Here is a 23,489-nt window from a genome sequence, read left to right on the forward strand (position 1 = left end):
ACATGAGTCCGGCTCGAAATTATCATTGAGTCAGATAATCTGTTTAAACTTTGTTAATTTATTTTTTGAATGAACTCGAGCTTATTCACGAGCTACTCAATTAATTTATTCATTGCATATATTGTTTGATTTTTTCTTTTTGTAAATTCATGATAATTATTAGTTAATTAATAATTGTTAATATTCTACTATTTGAGTCAATTAAATAAATTAACTTGAGTCTTAAACAATCTAATATTGAGTCTATATTTTGTCTTAGAATATGTACATACATTTATTACACATACATATATACATATACACACATAAACATATTTCTCTATAAAGGCTCACCATTACAAAATTCAAGTAATATTTATTACATTACGAATAGTTTTGTTTTTTATATATATATTTTAAATATTTAAGATGTTCTCATTACAAAGTCAAAAATAATACTAAAAAAAAAGGTTATATGAATTGACACGAGTTTATACAAGTTGAGCCGAGTTTATAAGAGTTCGGTTCGCTTAATGAACAAGCCTGAAATTTTTTTCAAGCTTGATTCATTTAATAAATGAGCTAATCTTGTTCGCAAGCAGTTTTGTTCATTTATACCCTATTCAAAGCAATTCTTTGGATTGAAAAAAGAAAAAAAGAAGAAGTTATTATTTAGATAATTTATCATAAATAAGTTATTCAATTTTTATTATTGTTTTTAAATTAAATAGTTAAGATTTTATTACATTAGTATTCAAAAAAAAAAAAAAAAAACTCTAATAAAATATAATAACTACTAAAATAATAAATATTAAGTTGGTAAAAGTTAGATTTATCATATGGGTAAACAATGGTCAAAAGTTAGTAGTACCCGGGAGATACATTGCAGAGAAAAAAAGAAAAAAGAAGAGAAGAAATGAATGAATTTTCCTTTTTGTGGGGATAAATAGTTATTCTTTAATTTATTTATTTATTTTGGCAGGAATAGCTAATCTTCATGTAAAATAAGTATTTCTAAAAATAATAAAGTAACCAAACCAATGGAATAATTATTCCATTCTAGCCTCTAATTCAACTTCTTATTTGTGAAAAAAAAAAAAAATTTAAGAAAAATAGAGAGATGAGCGCGTGACTATCCTTTCAATGAAGAAAAGAAAGTTGTCACTCGACCACCTCTATGTTGTCTTAGAAGTCGCACAGCCACATCTGACAAGAACAGAGGTGGCCATCTTCTTCATTGAGAGGAATTAAGATCATTTATAATTATTTGTTCAAATTTGAAAAAATTCGGATAAATGATTGTGAGAGACAATTTATGAGACCTAAATAAGTAGTCTTCCATAATCACCTGTTCAAATTGTTTCAGATTCGGACAAATAATTGGTCAAATTGAAAACTCTGGTCTAAAACATAGAAACCAAAAAAGCACAAGAGAATTCTCAAAAATATTTTCCCTTTTAATTATCCATGCAAATTTTCACTTGTAAATTTGTAATCCTCGGAGACAAAACACTTCTCATTTTTAACATTTTAGAAGACCTTAAAACAGGTCTGATTTTCGACTGCCATTTTGGCAAACTATAAGAACATGTTTTTTGTTCTCAAAATTACATTTTTTTTATTTTTTATTTTGAAAAAAAGAGACATATAATTAAAGCTAATAACTTATCCTCAACTGATTTCTGTCTGTATGAGTGCTATACAGAACTGTGGGAAGTCCACAAAATGTTTACAATTGCCCGACATGGTTAGTAATTTCTTCTGGACAAGAATGAGCTTGTAGAAGCTCTAATCGATTGAAAGGTGGAGCAAACTGCAGAATGTAGTCTTCATCTGAACCCACAAAATCAAAGATCAAACAGCATTACTTGTCTGGAAAAAAAAAAAATGGAATAGAGATCATCAGCAATTTTGCTGCCTAAATTGCTCTACAGGACCCACCTTCCCAAACAAAATTCGGGTAGGTAGACCCCATAAATACTCAAAATTGCTGTTCGGATCACTAACAATCCGAACATCAAATTGCTGAGAATCTGATCCTTTTCACAGCAACCAAATGATTCATAGCATATAAGGCCCAAAACAGGAAGAAAAAAAAAGGTTAGCAACTCACTCTCTTTGACTGTTCCATAAAGCCAACATAATACCTCGTCAGCAAATGCCAGGCAGACTCCTCCCTGCCAAACGATTGTGTTGACACCAGGAGAAAAGGTAAGTGACACATTTGTTGAATAAGACATGTAATGATTTGCTGATCCTAAAATCAACCATTGTTAATTGTCATGTTCACATATTTCACATTGTCGTGGTTATGAGCGTTGAATATAATTATTTCATATTCAAATAATTCCCAGCTACAAAAAGGAAAAAGAAGTCATCATTATAATGAAGCAGAGATGCAAGTTTGATGTGCATGCATCTTGCAGCAAATAAGGTTTACCTGCCAGTAGTTCTTCATTTTCACTCGTTCCGTTATGTCTTTGGTTCTTAGCCTCTCTGTTCGTACAAGTCGGCCGGCATCGTCCCTGCAATAATGCCGAAATACTTAACAGCTTTGAATTCAAAGGGTGAGAGAAAGAAACAGTCATAACAAAAGCTGTTGGGGTAATATCAAGATTTCAGCAAATTGCCATGCCTTTACTGGTTCCACCATACTTGCCATTAATCTTGTGATTTACGCGCCAAATAAAGGGAACCAGTAAGAAAGCAGAAGATAATATGTAGTAATGAAAATTACCTAAACCCAATAATAACATAAGGAACACCTGCCAGGAAAGATTGAATCTGTAACAATTAAAACCACCATGGTTAATCTTTTACACCAAATACAGAAAAATTCCAATGACAATGCACAAAAATAAAATTCTATCAAACAATAAACATCTCAAAAAGTCAACTTATAGGATAAGAAAGGTAAATCAAGGAGCAACAAAAATTTAAAGATAGGGCACAAGATAAACATTATCTCATACTTTTGCAGATATATGAACAGCTCAAAATGTCAACTTATAGGATAAGGAAGGTAAATCAAGGAGCAACAAAAATTTAAAGATAGGGCACAAGATAAACATTATCTCATACTTTTGCAGATATATGAACATAAAGGCCACACTTGGCAAATCTTTAGCGCACATACAGTTATAGTGGCAAGTAAAAGATAATAACCTTCCTAGGCACAACATTTGCAAATTTGGCTTTTGTACACATGAATAGCAAATGCAGTTTGTTTATTCTCATCATAGCCACACAGTGGCACTTAGAAGACTGTCCAAAATTTTCAAAGTACAGAAAAAGGATGTATAAACAAAAATATCAATAAAACATCTAGGCAGGGGTGAAGATTATCAGTGACGCAGAAACATTTTTTGTCACAGTATTCTCTTCAGTAAAATCTCAAACAGAAAACATTCATCACAAAAATTAATAAAGAATAGCCCCTTTGAAATGTTATCAGGAACAAAATACCAGATTAAGGTGATATCTACAATAAAACGAAGTAGTTCTACTTCCGTATAATTCTAAAGGTTGTCACAAAACCTTTCCTAAATGGGTTTTGCAAATTAAAGTCGAATTATCACAATCAAGTAAGCTTCTTCCCAAATGACAGCATTGCAGATTGCTTTTAGTTTTTGAATGACCCATGCTTAATTTCATTCAATGGAAATTAACCGCCAAAATATATTTGAAAATATACGCTTATGTGTAGTAAAAAAAACAAGAATAACAACTCAAAATTTTTGCATAATTAATATCCAACATAGCATGCAGTCAGAGATCAATGACTTCCAGCTCAATATTTCTACATGCATGGAAGGCAATACTAATCAAATGAAAAAGGAAATTTATGCAAATTCATATTCATCTGAAGCAAATGTACCCAGAACTTGAGCAGTTTCTCTCTCTCAAATCTCTCCTCAGTATGATAATCCAACTGCAGAAAAAGAGAAATTTTACTACTTATCTGCAAAGACAATAATATCAACATTTTGAAAAGAAAGAGATGCATGCCAAATCGTATAAATTGAATATGTATGTCACCTCACGACTAGTTTTTAACTCTACATAGAACCTCCTTCCTTCATCAGTTGAATCACAGCAATCCATTTCAGCACCCATCAATATACGATGAGCCCCTAATTTCGTTTTAATGACAGAACAATATTCTGCATTGGCATCAACATGATGAATCCCTTCTCCATCAGCTCTTGTAGGATCTTCAGTGGCAAGGCTCTCAAAACAATATCCCCAATAGCACCTAAATCAACAAAAAACAACTGAAAAATAGAAGCAGAAAGGGACATGATGACACAGCACTCTTGAACATATCTAGAGATTTTGGACCAACTAGACTGAGTACGCCAATTTTTTTGGTAGTAATATAAGGTCATCTAACCATACTGAGTTATCAAAGATATATTCCCCTCTCTTCCCCCATTTTCTGGTTTCATGTATATATGTTATTTTGTTTTTGATAAGTAATACAATTCATTGAGTGCAAAATGGCGCAATCCTAGTAAACAGTTTATGCACCACACATTGTTTTCCTCCCAATATTAAGTTAGCCATTCTCCACCCGAAACACCACTACTTCTCCCATTTTATCTCGAACTGTAACCTATATTTACAAAATGAATCAAAGATGAAGTCTGCTTGCTACAACAATTTTCTATAATATTTAAGGGCCTTGGTCTTTGTGGTAGTCCCATGAGGTCTAAAGTTTAAATCCTCTTAAGTGCAAACGATTCTTTGGGGCCAGCCCACCAGCGAAGCCGGAGTATTACCCGATCCGTATGGAGTGAGTGCTTTACACGGGTCCAAGATTTACTTGACAAGGGTGAGTACATGAAGTGGCCCTACTTTGGAGAGGTTCCTCGTCATTAAAATAATAAATAAATAAAAAGGTTACTAACATCCACTGTATCAATACCTTCGACGTTCCAACTCACTTTGTGGCCTTTCTGGCAGCTTATGCACATCAAGATAGATGACCCCATTTCTCTTGTGCACACCCATTTCCCAAGGCTCATGTCGAACATAAGCAGTAGCTAATATCTGGAACAAAATGAGAAAAGCAGTAGAAGTACTTTAAGATGCGGCAACCCAACCTAACCATGTTATTTTTTTAATAAGTAAAAGGAAACAAAACCAATCCAAAACATAAAAACGATTAGTAGAAAAAAATCTTAATGACAGATCCTAATGGTATTCTTATGTGATTACATCAAAGCATATCCATAACACTCCTTCCCTCCCTCCCTCCCACCCATTTAATAAGTAAAAGGAAACAAAACCAATCCAAAACATAAAAATGATTAGTAGACAAAAATCCTAATGACAGATCCTAATGGCATTCTTATGTAATTGCATCAAAGCATATCCATAACCCTACCTCCCTCAAATCTGTCTTCCATATCCACGACCCCAATGAAAAAGCTAATGAAAGGGATTAGCAATTACCTTATTGAGGTTGTTACGGAAAGTCTGCAAAAGCAACCCAGAGAAAAAAGGGAAATATAAAAAGAATAACCTTTACTAAAAAAACCTTAATAAAAACATTATATACTTCTGAAAGCTAGACTTCCAATACATACCACAAAATGCATGTTTTGAAGTGGAATATTTTTGTCTCTTATGCAAGCAAGAAGATCCCCAAAACCCTGAGAGCCCAAATCTGGTTTAGAGAAGAAGAAAAAAAACCAGAGTTGCCTGCGTAAATCAGCCTGACACAAATAATCCCAAAAATACATGCATATATAAGGATAAAATTCAATACTCTGTAGTCTATATTGTTCCAAAAGAAATCTCATCATGCTGATGCAAAGTTACAATATTTTAGAAACAAGGATACCTTTTTTCTGGGTAAAGGTATCAAAACCTTGATTCAGATCAGCTCCAACGTCTTCACTTATAAGACGCTTAAAAAGCCTCTAATAACACAGAAAAAAAGTTACGTGAATGATATAACCATAAACATGAATTTTACACATCAGCGAAAAGAATATTATTAAAAACAAAACTATACGCAGGTCCAGTTCCAGAAAGCTTACCAAGCTGCGATCATCAAAGTAGACATCTCCACCTTCTACACGACTATAACTAGCAAGTTCGCTTGGCTATTGGATTAAATTAGCAAATTCAGTAAAGGATAAGAATCAAAACAGATATTACAAGGAATTTCCTTATTTTGTGTTCCTCTCAATTCAAACAGTCATAATGAATGCTATAGAAAAGAAGATAAATATGCCAATTAATTAACATCTGGGGTGATCTAGGTCAAACCTTTAAAGGGAGATATGAAAATTCTTATTGGGTGGACATCACCTTTTACATCATTGGTAAATCAAAGCTTAAAAATACTTCTAGAAATTACAAAAAGAAAGAAAAAGAAAATAACATAAACGAATAAAAGAAGAGTTGCCATATTAAGATTTAACGATTCTTTTTCATTCAGTATACAGTAATATAATCTTTCATTGAATTGAAGAAGAATGATGTCTTACCTCCTGAAGAGCAATACGTTTTCGTGATAATGTTTCTTCACTCTTTGAAAGCTTTAGTTCAGAAACAAAGCGTTCATCACGACGACCATTCATAAACTTTGGGCCATAACCATAGTTTTGTCTCGGAGGATAAGATCCAGGTCGGGGAAGGAGGCCTGCTCCTCCTCTACCATTCATAGGACGGCCACGCCCAAAATTTCCTCTACCGTGGTTGTTGGGATTGCGAATAGGAGGCAATACTGCCACAAGGTATTTCAATGAGTTTGCATGAAAGAAATAAATCATAAATATTTAGAGTGAGAAAGCAAAGCAACAACTTGCCAAACAAATGCATTAAGACGAAAAAGGGAAAGAAAAAAAAACAGACTAAGTCATCCTTTAGGGGACAAACACGAAATTAGCAATATCACATGCCTTCAATAAGATCAAATAAATTGTCAACATGTAGCCACATAGCACAAATTCACATTGCCGTATTCCTCCCAAGCTATAAACTTTTGTTTATTATGTCACTCTTTCACGCAGCTCATGTGTTTTGCACAAAGCATATAAAGAAACACCATTGTTCTTCAAACTTATCTGAAACTGGCTTCTATTTTTCTGTAGCAAACCACCATTTTATGAATAAGTCATCTTCACAATATTCACAAGGGTGTTTAACCTGTAATGGACGAATGATTTAAAACACCTTACTTCATCAATGTACTGACGCATCATTCATTCATATACAAGTATTTGCATAAATACATTATATAACATAGACTATATTCGAAACTGGGAAAAATAAAAGAAGGAAGTGTTTTTAGTCACTACCCAATCCAAAAACTTCCGTAGGAATGGGAGGCAAAATTTTGAAAAAGCCCAATTGACTCTTCAAAAATTGTAAGAAAATCCCTATGACCTGATCCCCCTCTAAAAATCTAAACAAAAAACTCCTTTAGTTTCTTGAAAAATTACAGGGAAAAAAAAAGTTGACCTTCCATGGACACAACATTTGAAAAACCCTATGCCCTTCTCTACAAATATGAAAATACCTTATTGGATTCTCCCTTAAATTAAATTGCGATGCAAGCGCACACTCTAGGCGCCTAATTTTACCCATAAATTTTGTATTTTTTTTAGTTTTTCCCCCCTAATTTTTTTTCTTCAATTTTCTCCCCCCAAATCCTAAATCCTAGCTCTGCCCCTGCTTTAATAAAATTTTATTACTTATAAAAAAAAGAAAAAAAGAAAGAAAAAAAGATAACCTCATAGCTCCCATAAAAATCTTTCCGAAACCCCTTTAATCTCTTCAAAATTTTGAAAAAATAAACCCTTTGCCTTCTTTTAAACTCAAAGAAAAAGAAAACATATTTGAATTCTTTTTTCTAAATTGATAAAATATAAAAATTCTCTCTCCTCAAAAATGAAAAGAAAACATTTAAACTTTAATAAAACCAAAAAACCTAATTCCTACAAATTTCTACAAAAATTCAAGCAGGACTTGTGACTCTCCCCCGTCCTACCTCAACTCCCTTCCTCCCCCTCTGCTTTCTCTCTCTTCTCTACAACTTCAAAGTTGTCTCTCAAATATCCATCCTCCTCCGCCTTGCTGGCCCCCAAAATAGAAATTCTTGACTCCGCCAGGTCTCCAAGTGCTCATTTCTTCACACATTATTCAAATACTATTTTAGATTACATTCTGATCCTAAAATTCTACTTCTGTAAAAGTTTTGCCGAAAGGCCTTCACATTCAATTTATAACATTGAATGGAAACATATTGGGTAGTTTTTTTTTTTCCATCTGCTCTCATCTGTAATAGGTAATTGACCTTTCCTTTGGAAGACAGAACTGCAGTGAAAAATGTTTCTGGAGCTATTGGTCTTTGATATCACGCAGTCATGGGGTCATATTCATTGGTTTATAACAAACCGACAGTTTGTCAAGTGCTGTCCAGTGAAGATAGTTCATTTTAACTACCTCCAGCAAAGCTCTCCACCCGTACCTAAAACCGGCATCTCTTTCGGTAAACGTATATTTACCAAGAACCCGAATAGCAGAACGCAATTGAAATCAATGCATTCCACAAGCTACTCAAACTAGCGCAACAAATCTTGGAGAAGCACATAAATAAGCAAACCCCACACCCCCCCCCCCCCCCAAAAAAAAGGCCAAATGGTGTGTTTTAAGACCCATTCAAGAAACCCATCAAAGAAAGATAATCGAAAAAGGTTTACCAGGAATTGGGTAGGGACTAATAGCAGGGGTTTTGCAGTAATCTTCGTTATCAGACCCAAACAGATCTTTATCTTCTTCGTCCCCATGATGCCCTCCATTGTTGTTCTCCGCGTCTCCGCCATTCCCTTCCACTTCTTCTTCTTCTCCTCCACTGCTTGCGCTCCCACTGGCGCTGCTGGACGAAGAGGCGGACGATGACGATGATGCTGATGAAGAGGCGGCGGATGAAGACGACGACGACGGTGACGATGAGTGGGCCCCATCTTGTTCAACCTCGTGGCTTCGATTGTCGTCGTTGTGGTCCTCTCCGAATACATCAACGTCTTGCTCCGAAAAATCCATTCGCGGAATTTCGTTTGATCGATCCCGTGCGTGTGTGTTTCTGCTTGGAGCCGCTTTGGAATTTATTTGCGTTTGAGAGGCTGAGTTGGTGCGCAATGTCTCGGGGATGCGACTCGGTTTAACTCGGCCCAATAGCAAAAGATTTGGCCGAGTTAAATCCCTACTGTATTATTTTCTGGACCAAAACTCCTCCATCCAAGTAATATTTATTTCGTCACCTACTAAACAATCAAATTAAAACATGAGTCAGGGGTGCTGTACTATTAATGTGACTTTTCATTTTTCCTTTTATTTTTATCATAATAAGGGGCTTAAGAGATTTTTTTTTTTTTTTTTTTTTTTTTTTTTTTTTTTTTTTTTTTTTTAACAATAGATAAACTATTATATAAAAATACTGAATTCCCTACAAACAATACCGTAGATTACAACTGGAATTTCTTCCAGCCAAGTAGTATCTAGCTCCGACATGAGTGGTAGCCTCACGGCTTAAACCATGTGCTTTCTAAATTAGCCTCCCTTTTGACATGTACAATATTAATTGACCTCAAGGAGCCTATTGCCTAAACATTCAACCGGCCTTAAAATTCGACTTACTATGTGACACTTATTTTTATAAAATACAATATATATATATATATATATATATAGATTGTTTGTAACACTAGAAACAATAAATTCATTTTTCCACGTCAATTAGGGGTTCTTAATTCTAAAATACTAACTTAATATAACATATATGTTATGGATTCAGTCATATAATCTAGCATAATAGCGTTTCTTTTTTTAGCAAATTTAGAAATATATTAATTATTGCTTCATTCATGAGCAAACTTGCAGGATTTGAGTTTAATTAGGTTCATGAAAAGAATCCTTGTTGGCGGCGGCGCTGCCCTTAGCCTTGTTGTCCTTGTCGAGGTGGAGCTTGGTGATGACCGGTGATGACCATCACGAAGGGGTTGATGCCGATGTTGACATTAATGGAACTAGTAGTTGTGGCTTTGCTTCCATCCCCCAAACTCTTCTCCATCATACTTCTCTTCTACCTGCAAAATCCAACAAACGAGAAGGTTGCCATGTTATAAACAAAGCAACCAGCTGCTATATATATATATATGTCACAGCTCAGAAGATTTAGAAGTACCTTTTTGGTGAAAGTGACACCAACTTGAATCTCTCCGCAATAAGTTTGGTCACTCTTCACCACGCTATACTTGCGAGGATGTAGTTCAGAAGTTCCATTCTCCACTCCCTCTGCCAATAAATCCTCCACGTAGATGCTTCACATGGAAAATTCATGTACACGAAAATCAGAGAACAATCTACTACTGTTTTGGCTGCGAGTCACAAGTATTAGTGTGCGGCTGGGTGGGTGAAATTCAGGCAGCTTAAAAAAGAAGGTTTAGGCAGGGTCCACCTGTTAGGAGCAGGCGGAACCTGCAACCTCCTATTTAAAATTCGAACAACCAAATTTCAAAAAATTATCGTTCATATAAGTTATGCCCATCCACACACTTTTTCTTTAAGGACACTAATACATGATATTATTTCTTAAATTCAAGCAATAATATTATTGCTAGATCAAAATATTGCCTTTCAATGAACTCCATAAATTCAGGGGTATGCTCGTAAGAAATTTGTACATATGAAGTTTCATCAATTTGTTCATATTCAATGTCATTAGCATTGTCAATATTTCGTTCATCTTCAATAATCATGTTATGTATTATTATATATACTTTTATAATGAAAAATGAGTAGGAGAGAAAGTGGAATACAAAGTATCCTATAGTTCATTTATTCTTCTAACTCATTCATATATATATATATATATATATATATATATATATATATATATATATATGTTTTAATAGACTTAACAGAGTATCTTACAATTAACTCCTCTATCCTTCTAACAAATGATTTTTTTTTTTTTAAAATGACGAAAACCCTAAAAGCAATGTCACTTTGTATACTGATCCCTGCCAGACAAACTCTGGATCTATGCAAGCAAAGCACTCCCTCCACATGGATTCGGTAAGACTCTGGCTTTGCCAGCAGGTGTGGCTCCAATAATTGTTTGTACAAAAAAAAATTCGAACCTTATACCTGATGAAGATGCCACCAAGTAGCACTGTGCAGATTGGTCGCCTGCCATCAGTCGGCCGTCACCGCGCCACCACCGACAACAGGTGGCTGGTAGGCAGTACAGATTTCGCCTACCAACGTCGGTACGGTTGGTAGGCGAAATAAGTTCCGTCAAGTTAGTTTTCACACCGACAGTTTTGTTTCCTTATATATATATTAACAAAAAACTACACCGTTTTGTGTTTACAAAAAATAAAAAACAGACGCCGAGACACCTTCTTCGTTCTTCCATCCTATATATTCATCACTATGAAAGAACTCAAAAACCGAACTTAACCTGAAAGGCTGATTCTCTCTTTCTCTCTTGTTGTTGCCATCGTCAAACTCTGAATTTTGATGTTATATTTTAATCATTAAAATGTGAACAGATACGTAACAACTTAAGCATTTTTTAAAACTAAAATCCGCACATCCATCATCCACTATATCAATATAAGAAAAATATTTATTAATTATCATTAAAATTAGGGTCGACTCGATAGATTTTGGTGGGGCTTTTTTTTATATGTAAATATTTAATTAAATATTTTAATTTTAAATCATTCCTCCTCTAGTTTGTTTTTTTTTTTTTTCAAACGACATACAAAATTCATCTCTAGTATGAGACATTTAATTGCAACAGATGACATATTTTGTGTTGAGCTACATATAATTATTTTTATGTGTAATTTAACTTGCACAAAACAAAAATTACTTTATTCTAAAATTTATTTTAATGAACAAACTTAGACGACATGATAGTTTTAAGTTCAAGTAAAATTATAAGTTTAATTATTGCTTTAGGGGTGCTGGTGCCATTAATGTGACTTTTCATTTTTCTCTTTATTTTCCTCTAAAGTCTCAACATCTTGGGATTCCATAATTTGTAATTATTTTTATCATAATTGGGGCCTTAAAAGATTTTTTTAAAAAATTTTATTTTTATAAAATAAAACTTAATTATACTTTTTTTTTTCCTAAACAATAGATTAATTGTTATGTAAATTCTCAGAAAAAACTAAGCTCAGAAAGTAGGAATACTGAATTCCCTACAAACAATACTGTAGATTACATCTGGAATTTCTTCCAGCCATGTAGTATCTAGCTACGACATGAGTGGTAGCCTCACGACCTAAACCATGTGCTGCTAAATTAGCCCCTCTTTTGACATGTACAAAATTAAATGACCTCAGGGAGCCTAATTCGCCTAAACATTCAACCGGCCTTAAAATATGGCTTACTGTGTGATACTTATTTTTATAAAATACAAAATATATATATGTGCAAGAGAATTTATAGGACCACATGTGGGATCCATAAATTCACAAATTCAATAGTAAATTTGCAAAAAATATCTGCAAGAGAATTACACCAAACACATGTCCAAATTTATTAATAGTAAACCAACGGCTGAATAATAGATTGTTTGTAACACTAGAAACAATAAACCATTTTTCCACGTCAATTAGGGGTTCTTAATTCTAAAATATTAACTTAATATAACATATATGTTATGGATTCATTCAAATAATCTAGCATAATAGCATTTCTTGTTTCAAACAAATTTAGAAATATATTAATTATTAATGCTTCGTTCATTAGCAAACTTGCAGGATTTGAGTTTAATTAGGTTCTTGGAAAAATGGAGTACTCCTTCTCGGCGGCGGCACTGCCGTTGGCCTTGTTGTCATTGTCGAGGCGGAGGTTGGTGATGACCATCATGAAGGGGTTGATGCCGATGTCCACGGTGGACCTTTTGACCTTCTCGCGGGTGATGATCAACTCGATGTAAATTACCCACTTGTGAAATGCCATTTATCGATCTGAGTAAATTAGCAAATTAGTAAAATTTGCCTATTCCGCTGAATATGAAAAATGGCTCATAATAGTCAAATTTGACTATTATAAGTCATTTGACTATTATTGAGAAAGTACAACTCTCTACTTTAGCTACCGTATTTTCTATATTATCTCCAACAGATTCTTTATTATACTATTTACTTGCATTAAATATTATTTCTTATTTTTTTTTATTATATTTTTGCCAACACTCAATGAAAGATAAAGTATTGAATTTCCACACACATTCTTTAAGTTACATCTCACGAATGTTGCACTAGTTCAATATTCTAAGTAAAAGAACACAATTTTCTCTTTCAATGAGTGTTGGCAAAAATATAATAAAAAAATAATGATTTATGAAAGCAAAGCAACCAAAAACAAAGCATTTAATCTTTTAAAAAGCAACAAAAAACAATAATGCAAAAAGGAAAATATAACAACTAGAAACATACAATAAGACTAATAATTCTTAAGATTGACCATGCAGTTGCCACATTTGCTTGATAAGGTCGGATTGCAGCTAAGAATGAATTTGGCTGTCTCTAATATTCATATGCCTTTCAATGAACTCCATAAATGCAGTGGTATCCTCGTGAGAGATTTGTACATATGAAGTTTCATCAATTTGTTCATATTCAATATCATTAGCATTGTCAATATTTCGTTCATCTTCAATAATCAAGTTATGTATTATTATATATGCTTTTATAATGAAAAGTGGGTGAGAGAGAAAGTGGGACACAAAGTGTCCTACAGTTAACTCATTTATTCTTCTAGGTTGAGCTTGGCCCAAAGCTTTAAAATATACTTAGCAAAGTATCCTATATATAGTTAACTCAACCTAGGCGCGGTTGAGCTTTGGGCCAAGCTCAATCACGCCTAGGTTGAGCTTGGCCCAAAGCTTTAAGATAATTATACGATGATAACAATAATCAATTTCGAATAAAAAAAAAAAAAAAGAAGTTGAAAAAGACAGTATGAATGATGAAATGAACTCCTAATTAAATCCTACTAGGTGCCTTATTTTGAACTTCTAGAACTCCTATTATATAAAGGGATAAAATAAAAAAGAAAAAGAAAAAGAAAAAAAAAAGTAGTATTATATAAAAGAAGAAGAAGAAGTGGTATTATATAAAGGAAGTAGTGCTCTTTGGCCGTCTCATCGTTATGATGAGTGGGGATGAAGTAACGAAGCATGTCAGCAGCACGTACGTGATGTATGAGATTGTTTTTGTTCCGAGAAGTGAGGATCATGCTTTTCAAACAAATGAAACAATTACGCAGTACGTTTATAAAGCCTTTCTTCTAGATGAGACGGCCTCCTCATAAAAATAATAAAAAAAAAAGAAAAGAAAAGAAAAAAGAAACATGGAACAAATATCTAATTAGTCATAAAAGAGAGAGAGAGAGAGAGAGAGAGAGAGGAACAAATATCTAATAGGTTGTCTTTCATTACTTCTAAACCTAGCGAGGAACCTAGCTAGCGAGAATAGAGAAAGGTTTCTTTTTGTTAATGCTTTTTTTCAAACTCATTCACATATATATATATATATATATATATATATATATATAGCAGAGTATCCTATAGTTAACTCCTCTATCCTTCTAACAAATGATTTTTTTTTTTCTTTTTTTAAAAAATATGGCGAAAACCCTCCAAAGCAGTGTTACTTTGTATACCGATCCCTGTCGGACAAAGTTTGGATCCATGCAAGCAAAGCACTCCCTCCACATGGATCCGATAAGACTCCGGCTTTGCCAGCGGATGTGCATGGCTCCAATAATTGTTTATACCAAAAAAAATTCGAACTTTGTACATGATGAAGATGCCACCAAGACCAAGACTCGTACAACTTGAACTAACCCCTTAGAGCAATATCCTTAGTGAGCTCTTCAAATTTTTTCTAAATTTTAGCTAAACAATCTACTTTTGTTATTTTATTTATCACTTTTAACAAACTTCATACACTAAGCTCTCCAAATATTTCTCTATTTCAACTAAATATTAATTTTTTTTTTTTTTAGTTTTAAACAACCACTCCTAACGACAAATGAGGAGAGAGGAAAAGTGACAAGTGAATGTGCTTGTTTAAGGGGGGCAGAAGACAACCTTATAGTTAGTCTCACCATGGCACGTGAATGTGCTTGTTTGGTCATCCTTAGGGTAACTATAAGCATCGAGGCAGTGATCTTTAAAAAATTTGGAATAGTCTGTAGGTCCACAGCTTCCAAAATTGCAACAATATTTGATTGGTCTTGAACACTGTACATGGGTTGTTACAACCGCTAGAGGCCTTCAACACACTGGGGCACTGTCTGTTGATATCAGCAGTACATCTTATACCACGGGTGTAACCATTAGACGTGGGGCTAAAATCCATAGCAACATTAAACCCATCAACAAGAGAGATGTCGAAGAAGTCCAAGTTGTTAAATTGGTTAAGTTCGAAGTCGGCGAGGGTGTTTGGGGGTACACCATATATAAGCTTGGCATTGGAGAAGCCCACCGCAAACACTGGTCTGGCAACTACCATGTCCGGAACCATTGAAACTACACCATGTTCGAGGCCAAATGCGACCCCTGTAGTTCCGGCATTAACATCTAGGCCCCATGTTTCACCTTGGTGAGCTGCCTGCCTCTACCAAATACTGCCTCGGCCCAAACTGTGAAGGGACAGTTGTTGGTTATGTCAAATCTAGTTGCATGGGTAAAAGTGATTGATGAAATTTTCATGACAAGACTTGGGTAGTCCAAAAGAACTGATGCGGCGCCGATAAAAGTGATAGACGGAATTTTCAAGACAAGACTTGGGTTGTCGTCTTTGCATTCTTAGAGAAGTGTTACAAAAACACCACCAACACACTCATTACACACTCAACCCCTCATATGGGGATATATATAAATATATATGCGCAAGTTTTCACAGCTGAAAAGTTGGAAACTTTCCTGGACCTTTGTAATTCATGAATTTTATTGGCCCATCCCAAAAGTCATTCAGAATTTGATGTTTCCCGAACGAATTAGGATCATTTACAATTTCAAAGAAATTTTAGATTCTTAAATTATGTGAATCTAGGTCGTTTTTCTTATATTGAACCATGTGAAAAATGCTACATATTAAAGATATAACATGTTACTGAGGCAAAAAAAAAAAAAAAAAAAAAATCATTTTAAAAAGCTTTTTATTCACTTTTGAAAAGATGCTTCTTCTTTAATAAACCAAAAGACAGTTTTTTGCTCAATGATTTTCTACGACATAAAGTGTAAGAACCTGATAAAAATATTTACAATTCTCATTATTAACATGTCACATTTTTTATAGGTAGCATTTTTCATGCCGTTTGATACATGAAACAACCTAAATTAATATAATTTGAGAATCTACATTTTTTTTTTAAAAAAAAGAATGTATGGGATCCTGATCCCAAACAAAGACGGATGATGGCGGTGGTCATTTAGTAGCCTAGTAAGGATTTTAGTTTATATATAGAGAACACAATTAAATATTGTTTAAAACATATAAACATGACTTATAATTATATTTTCATGTCTTCGGTCAATTTATTCAGTTTTTCTCAACGAGTTTTCATATTATGAAATTGTTGGATGAAATTTAATTATTGTAGACTTTAAGTGGTGTTTGCCTTTAAATTTACTTTTTAAATGAAAAAATTCTAAAGCTTTCAAAAAATAAATATATAAATATGAAAATTAATTATTTTCGTAGTTAATAAAAAAAAGGCTAGCTTGTCTGTAGGCACTTACGCCGCACACCTCCAACCTATAAAAGTGTCTATAGGCACTTTCATCTTTGTAAAAGTGAAAATGAAGGCTTTGGGGAGGGAATCATTTATGGCTGCATGCCTCGATAACATGCCGCATTTTTAATAGGTGGCCTTTTACAAGCGTTTCAATGCCTAAAAACGGCTTAAATTGTGTAATTTGAGAATCTACAATTTTTTTTTGAAATTGTAGGAGATCATGATCCCTAAAATAACTATTGAAAAAACACAAATTTCTATTTTAGCTATTCATTTTTCTATACACACTGCAACAAATTATCTATTTTACTCTCTATTTTCTTTTAATATTATTTTGTATGAGAAGAGACGAGAGAGTGTGAAATAAGGAAATGGAGAGAGATATATAAGAATGTTGCACCAGTTAAATATTCTAGCAAAAGTCCACAATATTGTGTACAATTTCCACACATTCTTTTGCTAGGATAAGTTATCACATCTCCTCTACATATGTCAATTTTTTATTTGTTTCACACTCTCGATCTATGGCTCTCTTCATCCCCTGGACAATACAATTAACACGTGAGTATATAATCATTTAGTTAATTGTTAGAGCAGTATTTCTCTTCATTACTCTTACAAAGAAAAAAAAAAAAGGAAAAGAAAGAAAGAAAGATATATCCACGATAAATGATTGTTTGGTTACATAATACATACAATACAATTAACACGTGAGTATATAATCAATTAGTTAACTGTAAGAGCAAATACATTCCTTTTGAGCCTTCCTCTAAGGTCTCTCTGAACCTTAGACGTGAAGTTGTGGGTTTTCTCTTGTCCAGGTCTGGTATTCCTCTGTTCTTTTTCTAATCCTTAGTTTCTCTTGCTTTGTCTTTAGTTTTTGTTTTCTCTGTTCTTTTTCCGGCTGTGTGATGGAGGAAGAGTTATCGTTGAAGTGGGGTAAACTTACCCTAAATGACGAGGAAAATGAAGGAGTCACAATGGATTCCGAGGAGTTAGAACCTATGGTTGGGAGAAGTAGTCTCTGCTTGATTGGTAAGGTTTTGGTTGATCGTTTTGTTCCTAAAGATTCCATCAGAGGGCCTTTGATGAGAGCTTGGAATCCATTGGAGAGAGTCTCTTTTAAGGTGATAGGTGGTAATATGTTCGTTGCTGACTTTGAATTGGAGGAGGATAAGGGTAGAGTCATGGAGGGTAGGCCTTGGTTGTTGATGGTTCTTTGGTTTCTTTGATAAAATTTGATGGTTTGACCCCCCAAGTTACTGGATCCGTATGCACCATTTGCCTCTTGCTTGAATGGACAAAAGGTTTGGTCTCAATTCCTCAAGATTGGAGCCACAATAGGGGAGGTTATGGAGGTTGACGTGGATGATGATGAACCCGGGTAGGGTGTTTATCTCCGAGCTAGAATTATTTTAGATATTTCAAAGCCTTTGCCCAGAAGAAGGACATTGCACTTAAATAATTAGTCTTTATGGATCGCTTTCAAATATGAGAAATTGCCAAAGTTTTGTTACCTGTGTGGAAGGATCGTTCATGGTAAACAAGGGTGTATTAAATAAGGAAATAACAGACATATGAACTCTGAGGAAGAGTCTCAATATGGTCCGTGGCTAAAAGTAAGTTTCCCGCAAAGGAGAAGTGAAGAAAATCACAAAGGAAATGTAGTTTTAGAGAAGAGTATTCAGGAGGAAATTATGGTGGTGACTCTCAACAGGTGCATTCTTGGCAAGAGGCCAACGACAGAGGTTTGGGTGTTCTAGGACAAAACATTGGTGGGGATAAGGGTATTTTGGGCAATGTAGCTGTGAACCAGGGAGTACAAAGTCCACGGCTCGAGATGGCAGATGATCGAGACATGTGCGGTGAGGTCCTTAATAGGCGGGATAATTTAGTTGAGGATAAAGGGGTGGAAATGGAGTTATTACCTGGTAAGTCCAGTCCCCTCTGGTTAATGATAACATAGGCTCACAAGAGAAGGTTTCGAGGATGGCTAAGAAAGCGCATCTGATAAAGACTGATTTGGGCGGGAGAAATTGCATAGAAAAATACCAGGAAACTAATATGGTAGGGGAGAACGAGGCACAACCAGGCAAGATGTCAGTTGATATTAAGGAAGGTAGTGGGCTTGATGCTAGTAGCCATTTAGAAAAAAAGGGCCCAAAAGTTAGTGGGTCATTAGGACCTAGCCCAAGACAATATGATGCGGACTTGCTTAAAGGGGGAAGATTCTTCTTCAAGTATCCTATTGAGTAAAGAGTTTAGGAGCTCCCCTTGTCTTCCACAGAAAAATCTAGAAGATGCAAGTCAATCGAAGTATTCCCTCTCTTCTAAGGGAGGGGATAATAGAAGAAATGTTTCTTGGAAGAAGAAGGCTCGAGGATGTTCTATCACAACCCCAAATGAAGATTTCAGGAAAGACACTGAGGCCAAGAGGAAGCTGTTAGATGGAAATGAGGTTGATGGTCAGGACATCTCAAAGAAATGTAGGTGGACAACGGAAGCTGATGCAATTAACAAGATAATCAGGCAGAGGCTGGGTCCCAGCCCCGCCTGCAGCCATGATAATTTTAAGCTGGAACTGCCGGGGACTTGGGAACCCCCGGTCAGTTCAATTTCTTCGCCAGCTAGTGAAGAAGAAGAAGCCCCAACTGGTCTTCCTTATGGAGACCAGAATGTAGCAAAAAAAGGCAGACCGGGTAAGAGTTAAATTGGGTTTTGATAATTGTTTTGTGGTTGATAGTAGAGGTAAAAGTGGTGGTCTTATGCTTCTTTGGAATTCTAGTTAGGGGTGGAAATTTAGAATTTTAGTAGAAGACATATTATTGCATTGATTCAAAGGTTTCCTGATGAACAGGTGTGGAAATTTACTGGCTTCTATGGTCATTCGGAAGTAGGTAGAAAAGCTAAATCATGGGCTTTGCTTAGACATCTAGCTACTCTCTCCCTTGTTCTTTGGTTGTGTTTAGGGGACTTCAATGATATAACCAGTATGGGGAAAAAATCTAGTAAGGCAGCTAGGCCCTATGCCCAGATGAGGGCTTTCCAAAGTGCTTTAACTGATAGTGGCTTGGGTGATCTGGGTTTTAAGGGTCCTAAGTATACTTGGTGTAATGGAAGGGGTGGCCGAGAAAACAATAAGGAAATGCTAGAAAGGGCTATAGCTAATGTGGAGTGGTGCTCTATGTTTAATTTGGTGACTGTAGAAGTCCTTTCTAGGACTTGTTCTGATCATAGCCCTATTCTTGTTTCCATCTCTTCTTCTAAAGAAGTGGTTTGGCCGAAGTGTAATATTTTCAGATATGAGACAGCATGGGCCAAGAGTAAGGAGCAGGGAGAGGTTGTCAGGAAAGCTTGGAGGCCTAAGTAGAATTCGGAATCCCCTTGGACTACTATCAAGAAGAATTTGCAAGATTGCAGAAAAGCTTTGAAATTGTGGCTGAGTTCTTAGAAGAATTCTGTGGAGCAGAAGATTGAGCTCTTACAAAGAGATCTCTCCTTGGTTCAATCGAGGGGAGATGGTGACTCACTGTATGAGGAGAAGAAGCTTAAAGAGGAACTTAATAACTTGTTGGATATTGAAGAGTTCAAATGGAAGCAGAGGGCCAAGGTCAATTGTTTCAAGAGTGGGGATAGAAATACCAAATTTTTCCATGCTTTTGCAAATCACAAAAGAAAGAAGAACTTTATTTCCAAGGTGAGAGACAAGGGTGGATCTCTCTATGTAACTAAAGCATCAATTGAAGGGGCTTTTGTTTCCTACTTTAAGGAGCTTTTCACTACTAGTGATCATGTGGATGTGAGGCCTGTATCAGCTCTCTAGAATGCAGGGTTACCCCTGATATGAATTCAAGACTTTTACTGCCTTTCACTAAGGAAGAAATTCACACTGCGCTCTCTCAAATGTCTCCTCTAAAGGCCCTGGGTCCAGATGGGTTCTCTGTTAGTTTCTATCAAGCAAACTGGAATATTATTAACAAGGAGGTCTGTGAAGCTGTTTTGCATTTTCTCAATACTGGTGAGTTGGACAGTTATATGAATTCTACTTTTATAGCCCTCATTTCTAAAATTCAGGACCCTATTAATGTTACAGACTTTAGGCTTATCATTCTCTGTAATGTTTTTTGTATAAATTGATCTTAAAAGTTCTGGCCAATCGTCTTAAAAATATCTTACCTGATATTATTTCTTGCTACCAAAGTGCTTTTGTTCCTGGTAGACTCATTTCAGATAATATTTTAGCTGCCTATGAAACCATGCATATGCAAAGTAGAATGTGGGGAAATGAGGGCTTTATGGGCGTTAAATTAGACATGAGCAAAGCCTATGGTAGAGTGGAGTGGACTTTCTTGAGAACAATGATGAATAAGATGGGTTTTGATTCTGGATGAGTTGATCTGGTTATGAAATGTGTTTCCACTGTTAACTATGTTGTTTTGGTTAATGGTAGTCCTATGGGTATTTTTTATCCTTCAAGGGGCCTGAGACAAGAGGATCCTATTTCTCCTATTGTTTTTGCTTTGTGCTGAATGCTTATCTAACCTTTTATGCAATACAGAGAAGAAGGGTTACATAACAGGAGTCCTTACCTCTCCTAAATGACCTTCTATTAGTCACCTTTTATTTACTGATGATTGTATTTTATTTTGCAAGGCAAACAGGGTGGAGTGGAGGAGATTGTTGAAGATTATCAGTGTTTATGAGGTTGGTTCTGGACAAAATGTCAATCTCAATAAGGCCTCTATATTTTTTAGCAGAAATACAAAGTTCAGTAGAAGACAGGAAATTCTCTCTTTCAGGGCTTTCTGAGACTCATGAGATTGACTCTTATCTTGGTCTCCCTTCTTTTGTGGGTAGATCTAGAAACAAGGCTTTCCAGTTCATCAAAGAGAAAGTTTGGAGGAAACTCAATAATTGGAGGACAATATTTCTTTCTCAAGCAGGCAAGGAGATCCTTCTGAAGGTAGTCATACATGCCATTCCAACTTATTGTATGTCTATCTTTTAGTTTCCCATTTCTCTTTGTAAAGATCTTAATGGCTTAATGGCTTAATGTAAGATTTTTGGTGGAAACATTTGTCCAAGTCTTCCAAAATTTACTGGATGAGCTGGGAAAGAATGAGCTTTGCAAAATCAAGTAGAGGGTTAGGTTTCCGAGACTTGGTGCTTTTCAACCAAGCCCTCTTAGCCAAACAAGGATGGAGACTTATTCAGAACCCTTTCTCCCTTGTTGCTAATATTTTCAAGTATAAATATTACCCTTCTTCTTCTTTTTTGGATTCTTCCTTGGGTTCTAGGGTTTCTTTTGTGTGGAGAAGTCTATTCCAGGCTAAAAGACATTTATCCTAGGGAATCCTTTGGAGGGTGGGTAATGGCTCTTCCATTAGAATTTGGAAGGATAAATGGATTCCTTCCTCCTCCTCTCATTTGGCTCACTCTCCTGTGGGTGGTTTGGGACAAGATGCCACAGTATCAGATTTAATAGCTAGGGAAAAGGGCTGTTGGAATTCTCTCATTATGTCTAAAAATTTTATGAAGGAGAGCAAAAGCCATTTTGAATATCCCTTTGAGCCCCATTCTGCCTCAAGACTGGATCATTTGGATTGGGTCAAAGTTGGGGATGTTTACTGTCAAAAGTGCCTATCACATAGGAAGGGTTCTTAAGGAGGATGCTAGGGGACAATGCTCTAATGCAGCTAGGATGCCTGATATTTGGAGGGATTTATGGAATCTGAAAATTCCAGGTAAAGTGAAATTGTTTGCTTGGAGAGCTTGTCAAAACTTGTTGCCTACTAGAGATAATCTTTACAAGAGGAAAGTGATACAAGACCCTATTTGTCCTTGTTGTGGTTTAGAAGTTGAAACTGTCATCTACTCTTTGTGGTCCTGTCCAACAGCAAAAGATGTTTGGGGAGATAACCTTTCTTGCTTTCAAAAATGTAGTTCCTCTCAGATAAGTTTTTTGCTCTTCTTGGATTTTTGCTTTCGGATTTATGATAAAGAAAAAGTGGAGTTACTGCTTGTGGTTGAAAGGAATCTTTGGTTAAGAAGGAATTCTTTACTTTTTGAAGGATGTTTTCTTCCTCCCAGAAGAATTTGGGAAGGGTCCTTTTCATTTTTGGAAGATTACAAAAATAGCTTATTGGGGGAGGAGAATGTTGATAGGGTCGATCTTAAGATCTGTGGTTCCTCTTGGTCCTGAGGTTTGGTATCCCCCTCCTACTGATCACTTCAAAATTAATTGGGATGCTTCTATTGATTTGAGGAGAAATTGTATTGGTTTTGGCCTAGTGGCGAAAGACAATTAGGGGAGAGTGCATTGGAGCGAAATGCTCGTCTTTTTGTGGAATGTGATTCCAGAATAGCAGAATTTCTAGCTGCCCTTCATGCCGTCCTCTTCAGTAAATCGTTGGAGTTAAGGGATGTTATTTTCGAGGGAGATTCTTCCTAGGTAGTTAGTGGCAGAAATAAATTCCTCTCCTCCTCATCTGTCTAAAGCTGGACATATCACTGAGAGCATTTTATTGGAACTCAATGATATTCTTTGGTCTTTCTCCTTTGTTCATGTTAGAAGAGCTTTGAACGAGGTGGCTCATGTCTTGGCTAAGGAAGCTGTGGTGAACAATCTCAATTTTTGTTGGAGAACATAATTTCCTTATTGTATTCAAAGTCTTATTCTTAGGGAGAAGTCTTCTCCCTAGATCCTTTGCTGGGATCGTGAT

General features: G+C 35.4%; 2 protein-coding genes and 1 pseudogene across 2 annotated transcripts; 1 reads left to right on the plus strand and 2 right to left on the minus strand.

Moving 5' to 3' along the window:
- Window positions 1–1,625: 1,625 nt before the first annotated feature.
- LOC133854898 (NAD-capped RNA hydrolase DXO1) lies at window positions 1,626–9,197 on the minus strand. Its single transcript, XM_062291165.1, has 13 exons — window positions 8,697–9,197; window positions 6,480–6,718; window positions 6,027–6,092; window positions 5,828–5,906; window positions 5,571–5,650; window positions 5,437–5,460; window positions 4,907–5,031; window positions 4,018–4,234; window positions 3,857–3,910; window positions 2,717–2,763; window positions 2,420–2,504; window positions 2,093–2,156; window positions 1,626–1,812 (listed from the first exon to the last, which is right to left on the minus strand). Exons 1-13 carry the CDS (start codon window positions 9,037–9,039, stop codon window positions 1,709–1,711), a joined length of 1,527 nt encoding a protein of 508 aa, XP_062147149.1. The 5' UTR covers window positions 9,040–9,197; the 3' UTR covers window positions 1,626–1,708.
- A 5,897-nt stretch (window positions 9,198–15,094) lies between these two features.
- Window positions 15,095–21,747, minus strand: LOC133854005 (protein P21-like; annotated as a pseudogene).
- A 391-nt stretch (window positions 21,748–22,138) lies between these two features.
- On the plus strand, window positions 22,139–22,969 carry LOC133854006 (uncharacterized). Its single transcript, XM_062290027.1, has 2 exons — window positions 22,139–22,209; window positions 22,306–22,969. The coding sequence occupies exons 1-2, from the start codon at window positions 22,139–22,141 to the stop codon at window positions 22,967–22,969; spliced, it is 735 nt and encodes a 244-aa protein (XP_062146011.1).
- Window positions 22,970–23,489: the final 520 nt, after the last annotated feature.

This window comes from Alnus glutinosa, chromosome 13 (assembly GCF_958979055.1).
Source record: "Alnus glutinosa chromosome 13, dhAlnGlut1.1, whole genome shotgun sequence".
In the NCBI taxonomy this organism is placed as follows: Eukaryota; Viridiplantae; Streptophyta; class Magnoliopsida; order Fagales; family Betulaceae; genus Alnus; species Alnus glutinosa.

Bases quoted from the DNA above. Each gene is read 5' to 3' on its own strand.
- LOC133854898 (XM_062291165.1), bottom strand. From the start codon at position 9,039: ATGGATTTTTCGGAGCAAGACGTTGATGTATTCGGAGAGGACCACAAC. The intron at 5,651-5,827 runs GTATCCTTGTTT...TCTCTAAACCAG, and splicing joins TACCTTTACCCAGAAAAAAG to ATTTGGGCTCTCAGGGTTTT. The intron at 2,764-3,856 runs GTACATTTGCTT...TAATTGTTACAG, and splicing joins AGAAACTGCTCAAGTTCTGG to ATTCAATCTTTCCTGGCAGG.
- LOC133854006 (XM_062290027.1), top strand. From the start codon at position 22,139: ATGGCTCTTCCATTAGAATTTGGAAGGATAAATGGATTCCTTCCTCCT. The intron at 22,210-22,305 runs GTGGGTGGTTTG...AATTTTATGAAG, and splicing joins CTCATTTGGCTCACTCTCCT to GAGAGCAAAAGCCATTTTGA.